The following is a 15137-nucleotide window of genomic DNA, read 5'->3' on the forward strand; positions in this document are numbered from 1 at the left end:
GACAATTCAGGTTTACGAGAGCGATTTTCTCAGAGGTTTAAATACATGTCGAATAAGGCGCCAATAGGCAATAATAGTCTCTGTCCATATATATACATATTATATTATATTATAGTACTTAGTATCTATAATCTATGCACAATATAATATTATTTTATTTAATCAATCTTAACTTTTATGAATTATCAGCCATTACGCATTTTTAAATGTTATAGTTAGGTAGTTTATAATTGCGGAAAAAATCGAGTTGTCATTGTAAATATACAATCCCTATTTCCCCAAATGTTATCCAAAGGTAAACAAATATTAGCAGCTATATATAGGTACACAGTGTCACAGTGTCCCGTGAGAATTTACCCATTACGATATCTCCTAAAATAATGGAGACATCATAATTCTGGGTTTTTTAAACAGAGAGAAGAACTACAAATATTTCATATTTTTATTTATTTATTTTAATGTTTTGGTAAGAAATTAAAAAAATTATATACTTTTATTTAATTATTTTCAATACAATTGAAGATTCAAGATAGGTAGCCATTATGTAGGTAGAGTTCATTTTTCTGAAAATTTTGACGTTTCAACAATTTAATTTCATTAATCTCCTGATTTTTAATAGTTTTTTTAGTTTCGAAAAAAATTGCAAATTATTAAATACGATAGTGCCATAATTAGGGCTGGGATTTAGGTATATGTAATGAAAATGGCCAGCAAAATATATAGTATAAAATAAAAAATATGTAATAAGAAACATTTTAAATTATGTTAACTTTTAACGTACAAAATTAAAATAAAATTCTAATTTATTTTTGAATTATATACAATTAATTGTTTTTAATTTCTAATCAATTTAATTTAAAAAAGGTGGGCAATTGAGTATCGCTCTGCTGTATAGTAGAGATAGGGAATAGGTCACTATATAATGGATGTGTTAAATTTGAATGTAATGACAGATATCATTGTATACAAAAAACGATTCTAAACGGAGATAATTAGTAGGATATATTATTACCTATATTTAAATTGTAATATATCGTTATTTTACACGGTTTTGTAAAAAATTAATTTCATACGCTTAAAAAAATTTTTCTATATTGACGCTGGAGTTTTTTTTTTTTACAATTACTTGAAGGAAAACTTATGAATAACCTTGTATTGGGTTTTTTAACATTAGATATAAATCACAAAAATTTTATGAATTTTCAACTTCAAAATTCCTTGCAAATTGTCGAGATTTTGACACATTTTGTAAACATTTGAACTTACTATCTTGACTAATGATTTTTGATTTTTTTTTTTTTACTACGATAAGTACAACTTATAATAAACCTTGTATTAAATTTTAAATTTTTTGGAAAGCCACATTTTTTTTATCAGCATTTCAAGAAAAAAAATTTAGAAAAATGGAAAATTTCAATTGTCTACAAATAGCTTAAAAAATGTCAAAATATTTTGAAAATTTAATCGTAAATAGATAACTCGAATTTTAACATCTGGTTAAAATTTCAAGTACTTACAATGAATCGTTTTTGAGTTACAGCAAAATAAAAAATTGATTTTGTCATGCAAAAACTGATTAAGCGTAAAAATTTCCATTTTTCCGTTACTTTTTTAAGGTTTTTTCTGACGCATTTGAAAATTATTGACACCCCAAAGTACCAACTAGATGAATTTTCCTTTTTAAAGAGGAGCTGAAGTCAAAAATCAAAGCATTATTTCTACTACAAAACGTGATGACAGACACAAAAAAAAAACACACATGTTAAAATTAGTATTTAGACGAAATATGTAAAATGAAAAAATATACTAAAAAATAATTTAGTCTAACCTAATAGTAACTATTATTATTATTGACACACACTGCAGGAGATTTATCAGGAGGAGAGACACTAAAATCAAACTGTGCATTAAATTTAAAAACAAATAAATCAATACTAAAGTCAAAATATTAACGAAAAGTTTATGTAAAAAATAATAAATAAGGTTCCTTTATTTATTTATCCAAAATTATATTTTAAGTCCGAACTCCGAGGGGGAGTGAATGCCTCGTCTCAGCCGCTCTCCCGACTATGAGTTTCGAGTTTTTGACCGAGCTGACAAATAGTCCGATAAAACTACAACTACGTGATAGTTCAAGTTCGTTTTGAATTTTGAAAACGGAACGGACCCATAGTAACTATATGATGGAACATAGTGACCGATTGACCGAAGTGACCACTCAAGTTCTTATTGACAAACCCATGTTCTATACGCCTTCCACAAATTTACTGTAACAAAAAATCCTCACCTGATGGTCAAAACTTGAAAAAAAATTTTAATATGATTATCACGTTTTATTTTTAATAAAACGATAATTGTCATTTACAATATAATATAAGAGTATAATAATAAATATTATTAGATATTTTGAAGTCATAGGTAAGTCATAGTTATTAAAATTTAAATAATTGAGTTTCATTTACAAAATAATTGCGAATTTTATTCTTTTTAACGATTATCATCAAAATTGAAATTTTAAGCCAAAGGACATAGGTGATTATCCAAACAAATTGTGTACATGTACTACCTATGTGTCTATATGTAGTTATTTAAGCATTTTTGATATTTTTGAATTGTTATAAGAAGGAACTATGTGTTACATTTTCAGTTTTTTAACGGAAAAATTAATATTGAAAACCCTAAAGGTCATAAATAAATAAGTGCATGATTTTTAATTTGTTACAATTTTAATACGTATTTGTATCAAATTATATTTACAGGCCTTAGCTATTTCAACGTCCAGTACAAGAATTATTTTTGTAACCATCCTTTTATAAGCGCTCGAGAATTGGGCAACGATTTTTATTATTATATCCGGTAATTAGGTCACCATTAAATTTTTAATTTTTATAAAATAATATTTAATATAAGAGTTCAATCAGAAGTTTATTAAAATTAGAACCGTAGGAACGCTAGGAACATTAAAAGCCAGGAAACTTCAATTTGAAAACATTACGATATATTCTTAATGAATAATGAAATTAAAAAATATGAAGGGAAAAAAGGCAGATTTGAATTTGTAAAATCTGTGTCAAATTATTTAAAAAAAATAATTTTATTTTTGTATATAAGAAAAAAAATTAGTTACTAAACATAATAACATACTTGTTTTTTTGTGTTAAATATTTATGGCCCAATCTCCGGGTAGTAAAAACTAAGCTAATATTTTATATGAAGCAGGTTGATAAAATGTGACACAATTTCCGACCACCCCATTTAATAGCAGGTAGAATAAAGAAGCTTCTTACACGCTTTTATAATTTTGGCGATTTAGCTGTATTGTCGCGGCATTTGAATGAATTTAAAAATGGCCCTGCACATTTATTTACCTAATTTAACATATTTAAGTATGAATTGTTATAAATATCAAATAAAATAAGTTATCGAAGTATCAAAGTCTAGTGAGCACTTTCTAATCAAGAGAGGTCTGCAATTCGCTAAGCCGTTTTTAAATCAATAAGTTTTGAACAAAATTATGTATTCATGCAAATTCCAATTCCAATTGGAAGCTAACTACACGCGATTGTTTCATTGTAATTGGGTAGTTCAATCTAATTTTATATTCAATTATTTTGTACTAATTTGTTTGGATTGTAATGCAATTTGCATACCTACAGTATTTATATTTTATAATACCTACTTTCAAATCGCAAAGAAGCATACATTTCATGTTAGTGATTATAGTTAAAACAAAATGTATTTTTCTTTTATAATAAAGTACTTATTTTGAATTTTTATTTAAAGAAAAAATTGAACTGTATCTAATTATCATTGAAAATTATAATAATTAAATAATATGAATACTTATGTGTTTTTTATTTTTATTAAATGCTTCATAATTTGTGAACCACAGATATCGGTTACATCTTCAACAAATACAAATAAATTTAAGTATGTTTTGACTCTATTGTCTAGTTAATTATATTTTATTATACCTGAATATTAAATAAATTTATAACTGTTTCAAAGTTCTTATGGAAAAATAGAATGGAATTCTGAATTTGAAAATTTAGCTGTAGATATAACATATAAATGGAAAGATACAGCTACCTGCTTGAATTTAATACTTGATCATTTTCATGATAGTATATTAGATAAAGCATTTTATAGAGCTATTGCTGGAATACCAATATTTAAAGTAATACTGAAACAAAATAGTTTATGTTACATATTTATTTTAATTATTAGTCTTTTGAAAATAATTTATAGACATTAGTTGATGACTCAGAGGATCTAATGTCTCCAAATTTTCAAACCTGGCAAATATTAAATAATGTTAGAAAAGAAGGATGCAATATGAACATAATATTTATCCTAAATGCTGATCAAACAATGAGATTACTAAAATTTAGCGATAAGTAAATGATTTAATTATCATCTAAAAATGTAATTAATAACTATATAAGGTGTAACAAGATTATTTGACAAACTTCCATTACAAATTTACAAATGTTACTACCTATATTTGTTAAATAGTCCTGTTACATCCTGCATATTATAAGTAGGTATTCTATTTATAATAATGTATTAGTTACCAAAGCTTAACTCTAAGTAGGTATTTTGTATTTGTAGAACAAACTAAATGTATTATAGTATTGATAAAATTTATTTATGTGTTAATTCCACAACATTGTGTTTAATACTTACCAGTCGTCAGCCACAGAGTATATTATACTAACAAATGTTTTTAAATTATTATTTTATTTGATGGTGATAGGTATTAGGTACTTTTTAGTTTTTTATATAACTAATAATAATAAATGAGGAAGAAAAATTCATACTGACAAAATAGTTTTAAGTTAACAAATAATAATAAAATGTAGGCTGTGGACTGTAATAATCTAAAAAAATTTAATTCAGATAAAATAACAATGAAAATCAATTTTTGGTGACACATTTAAAAAAATAATATACAATGCATTCTGATAAATTGGAATACCTATTTAAATTATATCTAAACCCAATATATATTTTAATAAATATATAAAGTGCAAATATTATAACTAAATGAAAAATATACTATACAGCATTACACAATTTTCAGGCATAGAATGTTGGATTTTAGGACTAAATTTATGTTATTACATGATCGTAGACTTTTCACAAAGCAACATCATACTATATGGACAAAAATTATAAATGTTGTGTTTATTAGAAAATATCGTTTTAAAGAAATGTATGAGTTATCCACTGTTCCATATCCTGCTCCAATCAAAGGGACATTGGTTACACTAAGACTAGATATATGGAATAAAAGAAATTTTCAAAAAAAAACGGATTTATATATAGACAAAGTATCAGATTTACAAGGAAATTCACTTAAAGTAGTAACTTTTAACTACATTCCATCTGCAATAAAAAATGCATTAATAAATGGAAATGATGAAAATTCTGGCTATAAGAAGGGCTTAGAAATTGAGGTGTAATCATAAAAATGTAATAACATTTTAAAATAAAATTTAATATTCTGTTGTTTTAGGTTCTCAAATCACTTGGAAGTGCAATGAATTTTATTCCAGTTATATATGAACCACTAAATTGGCGTACTGAACAATGGGGTAAAAAACAAATTAATGGAACTATATCAGGATTGTTAGGAGAGGTGTGGTCTGCTCGTGCTGATTTGGCACTGGGTAATTTGCATTATACACCATATCATCTAAATATTTTAGATCTATCTATACCTTACAATACAGAATGTCTAACATTCTTAACATTTGAATCAAAAACAGACAACTCATGGAAAACTTTAATTCTTCCTTTCAAGTAAAAATATATAATAAATTATGTTAATAAATTAATATTAATATTTACACTTAATTTATTTTAGGTTAAATATGTGGATTGGCGTACTTATTACACTTCTTGTCGGAGGCTTTTTATTTTATGCTTTTGCAACGGCTCATAAACATATTGAAGATAGTGAAAGCTCAATTAAAATTATACAGTCGTGTGATACACAGAAGACAAAAATATTAGAAAACAAATCTGAACTATTTACAGAAAATAAAATAATTAAAAAATGTATAGATATTTTAAAACATAAAGTTAAATATCCAAAAATAACCAAGCAACAAAAATGTATCAACAACCATACAACAAATAATAAATTTAATCAACTCACAAACAAAGATGTAACTGGATTATACTTATTTGAAGACATAGAGAATAGTATTTTATATACTTATGGGATGTTAGTAGCTGTATCATTACCAAAAGTACCCACTGGATGGGCCATAAGAATTTTAACAGGGTGGTGGTGGATTTACTGTTTATTAGTTGTAGTTGCTTACAAAGCTAGTATGACGGCAATTCTAGCTAATCCAGATACCAGGTTATAAAATTATTTTAATAATACTCATTAATCATTATATTTTAATCCATTTAACAGGGTTACAATTGATACATTGGAAGCTCTTGCTGATAGTAATATAAATTGTGGAGGATGGGGAGAACAATCAAAAGAATTTTTCATGACATCGTTAGATAAAACTGGACAAAAAGTTGGTCAAAAATTTCAAGAAGTTTATGAAGTTGAAAAAGCTATTGATTTGGTATCTAAAGGACAATTTGCGTACTATGATAATATACACTTTTTGAGATATGTAAAAGTGATGCAAAATACCAAAACATATGAACAAAATTTTCAGTTAATTAATGGTATTCACAAATATTAATTTGTTATAAATATAAAATAAGTTGAACTATTATTTTGCCATATTAGTTTTAAATGATTTAAGCATTCCATTAAATTCAATTTTTAAATAATAATCTAAACATATTTCCTAAATTGTATTACAAAATTTAAAAAAAATCACTAATTAATCATAAAAATATGATTTATAATAATTTTAATTACTTTTATCTCATATATAGCTTATGAGTTATTATAATGACTATAACACTATAATATAGTGACTATATACTATATTATATTTATTTTATTATTTATCAATGGTATAATGGAAAATGTAATTTTGATATGAAATACAATATTATATTACAGTTTAAATTGTATTACCTAAGTTTAGTCCCAACAAAAATAAGTAATTATACTGAAGACTTCACTTTTAGTGAATTAACAGAATATTCAATAATATTAATACTAATTTACACAAATGCACTTTATTTGTGTTTTTTTTTCAATTTTTTTAAGGTACACTGAATGGTACAAGTAATGGAGATTTTACACTACACATAATGTCAACATGTATAATAAATATGCCAATATCATTAGGATTACAAAAAAATTCACCATTAAAGCCAGCAGTTGACAGATTCTTGAGAAGAGTTATAGAAGCTGGGTTAGTGAAAAAATGGTTAAATGATGTTATGTCAGACACAGTAATACTCGAAGAACCACAGCAAATTGAAGAAGTTAAAGCACTTATGGATCTTAAGAAACTTTATGGGGCATTTGTTGTTTTGGTTGCTGGTTATATTTTAAGTATATTGGTTTTGTTATTTGAAATTGGTTATTGGTATGGAGTGGTAAAAAAAGATCCACTTTATGATGAATATTCATTAAACTGTTATTATACACAGAAATAAAAGTAAAAAACTACAATATTATTTTATAACTTAGAACATAATGCTATATTGATGAAAGATTTTGAAATTATAATATAAACCTTAGTTTTGAAAACAAGAACATGTATTTAATTTATAATTACTTTAAGAGTTAATTAAAAATAATATACATTATTAATAAAACAAATGAAAATATAGTGATTCTACCGCCGTTTGAACCCATATTTTTTCCGTTCGTAAAATAGATCTGTTTTTGAACTTCCCAAATTTACAATTTTTGGACAGCCATCTCTCTGAAATAAAATAAACATTATGAACTTGATTCATAAAACTAATAATATAATTTGAAATATAATTTACATCTTTTTCTTGGACTGTACATTCCTTACAATAATATGCATCCGATACACCAGGTCCACCGCATATAACACATCGGCCCTGATATGAGCCATAATTGCACTCATCGCAAATGCGTACCAATGTACATGGTCTCACATATGAATCACATATTACACATTTACCATCACATTTTTCACATAATCGTCCTATAGCTGTTATAGAGGTAAAATGTGTAAATAAACGAATTGCATAATTGTATAATAAAGTACTATATTAGATAGATATGAAAATATTAAAAATATTATACACAATGCTTACCGACGCCGGGTTGCTTACGACAAAATATCAAGTCTGGATGATGTTTAGCCATTCTGTTGAATTACTGTTTAACGTCAATTAAATCTAATAGAATAATCGGCAAAAATTATATATTGGTTAAATCTAACCGGCTAGACCACGATTACGAATGAACTAATTAGTTATCACAATTCACAATCACACCAAACAACCAAACTTCCGTCATCCAAACAATAATATTTTTAAATGTCAGTGTCGCCAAAGTAAAACTGTACAATTGAAAATGATAAAAAAAAACAGAGTAACCAGCTTAAATAAACTTTATTTATCACAAATATTCAAAATCCGGCTCTTTATTATATATTGTTAATTGTTATAGAGTTTACTGTTATAGTATATTTATTATTTACTATTTAATATAATATTAATTAACTTTCTATTATTAAAAGTCGATTTTCTCATAAACTATAAAACGAAAAAGGAGGTATTTAAATATTTCAATGATAGTGCAAACATTTTTAAAAAATAAATAGTTTGTAACAATTTCACATCATACTCATATACATTCATACCCAAACTCCTTAACATAGTAATTAATAAATAATAATATACCTACAAAAACATCACCCAGTGTCACTTTATGTGCATTCTACTATTTATTTCTAAAACAAATACATTAAAATTTAGCACTAGCTCATCTTTCATTTCATTTCGTGTTGTAGAAAATGTTAAGTTTGGAAGAGTATTTTAATAAGTTGGTTAATTTATGTACCTACAGACTTAGATCATACATTATTAAAGAAATTTTGGAGAAAACTGAAATTCTTCAATTAATCGATCGGATAAACATTTTACTAATCTCAAAATATGATATAATATGATGTAATAATAAATAATGTCATAATGATAATATCATCATTGTATTATTGTCTTTCTTATTATTCTGAGTAGATATTTAAACCTATCAACAAAAATTGTTTTAATAATTAATTTATAGATATTCAACGTTTTTGAATTTTGATTTTGAATTTTTTAAATTATTAAAACATATTTTTTCTAAAATTGTATCAAAATCCAAATCCAATTATTTTTAGTTTAAAATGTATTATATAGTTTTTTGTATTATTTTATATATTTTTTCAGTGAATTCAAATTTTTACCCCTCCCCCCCCACAAAATTGTCTATTTTTTTTTGATACAGCTTTAATTACTCTTATAATTAAATAGTTCCATAATACTTTTGTATGGGCATGGTGTAGTGGTAGTGTTTGGACAGTCACTAGCTAAATAGTGCTGCGCCGCTGCTAGCTTTCTAATGGATCACCACCCGCACGTTTAGCTATGAAGTCAAGTCACATAGGTATATGGAGGAAATATACGTCCCAAAACGGCAAAAACCTACACTATACCGTATTTGGAATAGCAACTAACATACAAATTCCGCTACTCATGACCTGAAGTTTTGAAGCTTGATTAAAAATTAAAAAATTAAATAATTTTCTAAATAATATATGTTTGTTTCGAATAAAATAAAATAATATCTGATACTATAAAAAGTATATAATGGTATAAAATATTTATAAAGGTTTTAAAGGTATTTTTAAATTGTGTGTATGATGAAAGCTAAATTAATCAAAACTTTTTGGAGTAAAATAAAAAAATATAACTTCCGGAATCATAGTGTTGTTATTAAAATGACTGTTATAACAATATAATCAAACATAAGTATTAACTGTAATCAAGGCTGGATTAAGGGGGGGGGGGTCTAGCCGGGGCGAAAGCCCCTGGGCCCTTTAAAGTATTAAAGTAAAAGGGGCCCAACAATTTAAGGTTTTGAAAAGCATATTGTGATAGATTATAGTTAGTGAATGATACAATGATTGTAACGACCAATCAGAAATTCAGAATACATGGAAAATCAAGGAATATCGAAATGAAGGATAACGTAGCTGTGAACCCAAAATTATATAATGATTTTAATGCTGTATACGTATGTATTATAAATTATTATAAATATTATTTATAATCAATGGTCGTATTAGTTAGAACTTAGAACCCCATAATTTATTGTAGCGTGCAGTGTGAGAAAATTCTACTGAAACAAGCCACTTACACCTAACTTACAAGTTACATAAGGTACTCTTGAAATCTACTATGCAACAGAGGTAAACTAGTTGTTAACCCAAAATATTACTTTATGATATAATTATAGTAGAACGATATAAATAAGTAATATTGGTAATAACAATAACTATATAACTTAAACTTATTAATGTTAATATGTATTTTGAAAATATCAGAGTTCATAAAATATAATAATATATGTAAAAGTCCATACAATAATATTTTTGAATTACATCAAAATAATTAAAATTGTTATTTTTGTTTAAATATTTAATTTAAGCTTAATTGGTATTTAATAAGACTTTTTTCAGAGATTTTGTTTACAAAATAAATTACTCATGAAAAACATTCTACTAAATTGCCAAGCCTTGGATATACAAATTTCATTTCAATATTTTATGAATTTTTAGCCACAAAAAAAAATTGAAAATGTTCTTCATCAAAATGCTTATAAAAAAAATGTTTCTATATATGTATCTAGAATATTTTTAAATATAGCTTTACTAATAATTGTTGAGTAACCTTGTATCAGTTGTATACTTGTATCTTGTATTTTTAGTTTTTATCCCATTCGTCATTCATACAGTTTTATTGGCATTTATAAAACAACAATAAAAATAATTTTCTATAAATAGCTAAAAAAATATTTTGAAATTTATACTTTGTACAGAAAATAATAATATAAATAATTGGTGAAAATTTTAAGTTTCTAAGTTTCGTTTTTAAATCATAGCAAAATAAATACTTAGATCTATTATTTTGTCAAAAATTGGTTTAGCGAATAAAAATATAAAATCTACTTTTTCCTTGCATAATAATATAATAATTAATAGGTACCCATAATTTAAAATTGTTGTTATTTTTATGTATTCATATATTTTGCTTTTTGAATGATAATCATTTTTATGATACAATATACTTTATTAATTCTGTGTACATTTTAATTCATTAATTGTATAGTACAACGCCAATTCTATATGGTTTAACTATGACAATTTGTCACTGACAAATGCCATTGGTAATTTAAGTGATGGGTGGATGAAGACTGTAAAGTGAAGACACCTCCATGCTCTGGCTTAAAATTGGCATTTGGCAAAAACCTAGCTTAGAACTGTCTCAAGAGAGACTAGAAAATTTGAATTTGCTTATAATTAATTGTAAAAAAGGAATTGAAGTTGAAAGGGATGTTGTTAGGGATGATATTATACAAAATTGTTTTCATAAATTAATCTCTAGTAGGTTGACTTTAAGAGGACGTAGTACCCGCATGTGTTGTCTCCATCTTACACACGTGCAACATAGCAAATTTTCGTTCACCATTTTCAATATTGTATTATTAGTTTTGATATTAGAGTGAACTGACCTAATATAAAATTTAAAGGTAAGATAATTATCCAGGGCCCCAATTAGCCTTTTATTGATATTATTATTTTTAAGTAAGTTATGATCTTTTTGAAACTGAACATGTGAGTTCTACATCCTCTTAAGGCGGACAGGGAAAACCAACCATAGCAAACAACTTCAAGTGATACGAGGGTACTATAAGCACACAGATGGTTTTTGGTTTTGTAAATTGTTTAAGTTTGTGTGTTTGAGTGTTTGAAGTCTGTAAAAATCGAATTAAAATATTAAAATATTTTTGAAAGTTATTATTGAACCATTTCTAGTATTGTACCTATTCGTAGGAGTCGTAGGACGAGGCCAATAAATCGTTTATTTCTCATTGTATATTTGTAAATGTATTGCAGATTGCAATTTGCAATATATATATATATATATGCATTATGAACATACCGCAACTACATAAATTCATAAACCTTACCCGAGCTAGTAAACCATATAGCCATATAGGTACTAACTATAGTAACTTAATTATCCATATATAGTGATTTTATTAAATATTTGATTTGTCATTTGTTAATATAGTCTTTCTGTCAAGTATGAAACAAAATATTAAATAGTATTTAAGTTCTAAGACACTAAATTGACACACCCGCGTGTAAACCATAATTTATCACAATACTAATTTATCTTAAAAAAATATGTAGTACTTTTAGTTATGTAATTCCATTAGAATTATTCTGCAGGTTCCTCAAATAAATTAAAATATTATTTATTGAGAACTGATGTGATCTTACATTTTAACATTTTAATGTTTTAACAATATACGGTATAGGGTTGTTAAAAATGATCGTAGATACGTTGTAGTACATATTATGTTATTATAAATTATTATAATATGACTAAATATACTTATTATATTTAATTTGTAAACATACATTTTATTATTTTGATTTTATAATATCCATACGTTTTTTAAGTGTAGTTATTATTTTGTTTTCAAACAACAATATTAATGATGTCGACCGACATTAATAATTATATTGCAGTTTGGATTACTATTACTGATTAGTGCAGTTGTAGGAGTTTTTGAATAATACATTTTATAATGTTTTGGTCAACAATTTGGGAGTTCAATATTTTTACTATATTTCCTATATATATATTGCTCAAATGACACGAAATAATGCGCGTGTTTCACGATAGTGATGCAAAGACACCACGTACATGTGAACCTAGCCTAATCAAGGTCCGCATATATATTACATTATATACAACTTTTATTAATAATTATTTTTATTTTTTGGTGTTGGGAGGGGGTTGAACACCCCCCTAGGCACGTCTCTGGTTACACCAATATGATTTATAAATTGTAATGTATGAAATATAATATATGCGATTTTTGTTTGTCAAAACAATTCAATCAAACTACGTTTAACTAAAATAAAAATAAATTATATAAATTATATTTTTTATATAATATAATAAAATATCGCTATAGAAAATAAAAATTATAATAGTTTTTTTATACAATAATTTATCAATGAATTCAAATTTAACACATTTATTACAGTGAGTCAGTGAATGACAGTGACCTACTCAATTATGAGGTAGGTACACTGGATCGTAGACATATACGATATACTATATAGCGAGTCAGCAAACAACTTCCTTGTTTTTTTTGTTTTTTAAATTTATTAATTATTATTACGTGTTGCAGTGAAATATTACATACATATTATAAAATCAATATAATATTGCACAGTGGGTAGTACTTATATCTTATAATAGGGAATCTTAGGATAGAACTCTTTTTCACATATTTATAGTACATTTAGCCTCGAATAGAGAAAAATATTTTCTGTAATTACTAATTAGTTATGTCCTTTCACTAGCTGTTTCAAGTGTGATCTTAAAATAATATGGAATTTAATGGATTAACTAAAAAAAATTAAGATGGTATATACGTATAAATACTCGGAGTCCCGGATGATACTTCATACCCCCTCACACCCGGAAATACTGCTTTACAGCCCAGTACTGCTACGAACTCAAAATCTTATCACCGTTAAATCCAAAAAAATATATAATCTCACCCCCTTATCGATTATTATATATTATTAATTTTTTCCGTAGTATCACACACGAAAATGATAACACCAAAGACCCATACACTCTCGTACGTAATAAACTAATTTAAGTATATAAGTCACAAAAATGTATATACATATATAAATATATAAAACACCATAAACGTAAATGCGCGCGCGGCGGCGGCGGCCACGGCTGAGGTCGATGACCGGCGATAACTGTTGGCACATGTTGCCCCGCCGTGCGCGCGCACCCCGCCGTCCAACAACCAACGCCGCCGCCGCCACTGCCGCCGCAGTTCGTATACATTCGCAGCACACGCTCGGACCGCCGCCGCCCGGCTCCCAAGTTTGCGCCGGCACTAGCTCGCGATCGTGTCTCTCCGCAGCCGCCGAAAGCCCGCCAACGCCGCCGTTGCGTTCGCCGAGTCACACGCGTTCTTTCGTTTCCGCGGGTTTTCGGAAAACATAAAACACAAGTACAATTATATAATATTATCATAGGCCGTCGTCGAGTCGTCGTGTTTTCGCGTGTTTTTAATTAATATAATATTGTGATCACCGTGATCGAAATTTAGTTTTGTTTTCCGTTTGTTGTTCACTTCTCGTGTGGTTTGTTTTTTTCGGTGCGGTGATATTAATCGGCCCCGGTATTTCGTTCTCATTATAATATTGTTTTTTGTCGTGAAGTGCGTCGGTATATATACTATCACTTATAATATCCGGGAACTGATATAAAATCGAACACAGTTTGGTAAATTCTACACGCACACATATATATAATATATATATATATATATATCGGAATACGATATATTATATATATATTTGCTATTACGTGGTTTTTTTTTTTTTACTTTTTTAGTGCGTCACGTGTCTTGTGTGGTGGACTATATAATATATGCCTCTATCGTCAGTTAAATAGCGACACGCTGACCGTACACGGGTGCGCCATTTCATTGTCCACTGCTACAGGACTGACGGAAAGCCCGAAAAGGTTTATTTCATCTGATCTATCCTTAGGGGAGGGGCATACAAATATCTCGCGATTATAATAATATTCTAATTTTCACCCATCCCCGTCCGCGTTTTAGTAATATACAGCTGATGCGTCACGAAATTGTTTTTATCCACCGCGGTATAGGTACGACGTGACTTCGTTACTTATCGTCCCCGCGCACATCATATCAAACTTACTAGGACAAAAACACGCGTAAGTATAACATCTCGAGAACGGTATGCGAAAAAGAAAACATTCCCCGAGTTCTCCGAAGACCAGCTGCACTGGCACCCAAGTTCGTACCAGCTGCAGCTTGTGAAACGCGTTGTACCTTGTACGACCCGCGGGGATAGATCGGATGAGATATTCGTGAAATG

General features: G+C 27.3%; 3 protein-coding genes across 7 annotated transcripts in view; 2 read left to right on the forward strand and 1 right to left on the reverse strand.

The window, feature by feature from the left end:
- Window positions 1-4088: 4088 nt before the first annotated feature.
- LOC132923272 (uncharacterized) lies at window positions 4089-7764 on the forward strand. The gene is made up of 7 exons (XM_060987146.1): window positions 4089-4177; window positions 4249-4397; window positions 5084-5459; window positions 5519-5805; window positions 5870-6373; window positions 6431-6699; window positions 7196-7764. The coding sequence occupies exons 2-7, from the start codon at window positions 4276-4278 to the stop codon at window positions 7588-7590; spliced, it is 1953 nt and encodes a 650-aa protein (XP_060843129.1). The 5' UTR covers window positions 4089-4177; window positions 4249-4275; the 3' UTR covers window positions 7591-7764.
- LOC132923271 (PHD finger-like domain-containing protein 5A) lies at window positions 7609-8388 on the reverse strand. The gene is made up of 3 exons (XM_060987145.1): window positions 8227-8388; window positions 7930-8120; window positions 7609-7862 (listed from the first exon to the last, which is right to left on the reverse strand). The coding sequence occupies exons 1-3, from the start codon at window positions 8276-8278 to the stop codon at window positions 7773-7775; spliced, it is 333 nt and encodes a 110-aa protein (XP_060843128.1). The 5' UTR covers window positions 8279-8388; the 3' UTR covers window positions 7609-7772.
- Window positions 8389-14061: 5673 nt separating this feature from the next.
- LOC132923392 (hormone receptor 4-like) overlaps window positions 14062-15137 on the forward strand; it is an 81152-nt gene continuing 80076 nt past the window's right edge. For 2 of the 5 annotated variants that reach the window (XM_060987366.1, XM_060987371.1), the window contains exon 1: window positions 14062-14973. The gene's annotated coding sequence lies outside the window, so the exon portion shown is untranslated. The remainder of the gene's footprint in view (window positions 14974-15137) is intronic. The other 3 variants (XM_060987368.1, XM_060987370.1, XM_060987369.1) reach the window with 3 other exon arrangements.

The sequence above is a fragment of the Rhopalosiphum padi genome, chromosome 2, assembly GCF_020882245.1.
Source record: "Rhopalosiphum padi isolate XX-2018 chromosome 2, ASM2088224v1, whole genome shotgun sequence".
NCBI classification, from domain to species: Eukaryota; Metazoa; Arthropoda; class Insecta; order Hemiptera; family Aphididae; genus Rhopalosiphum; species Rhopalosiphum padi.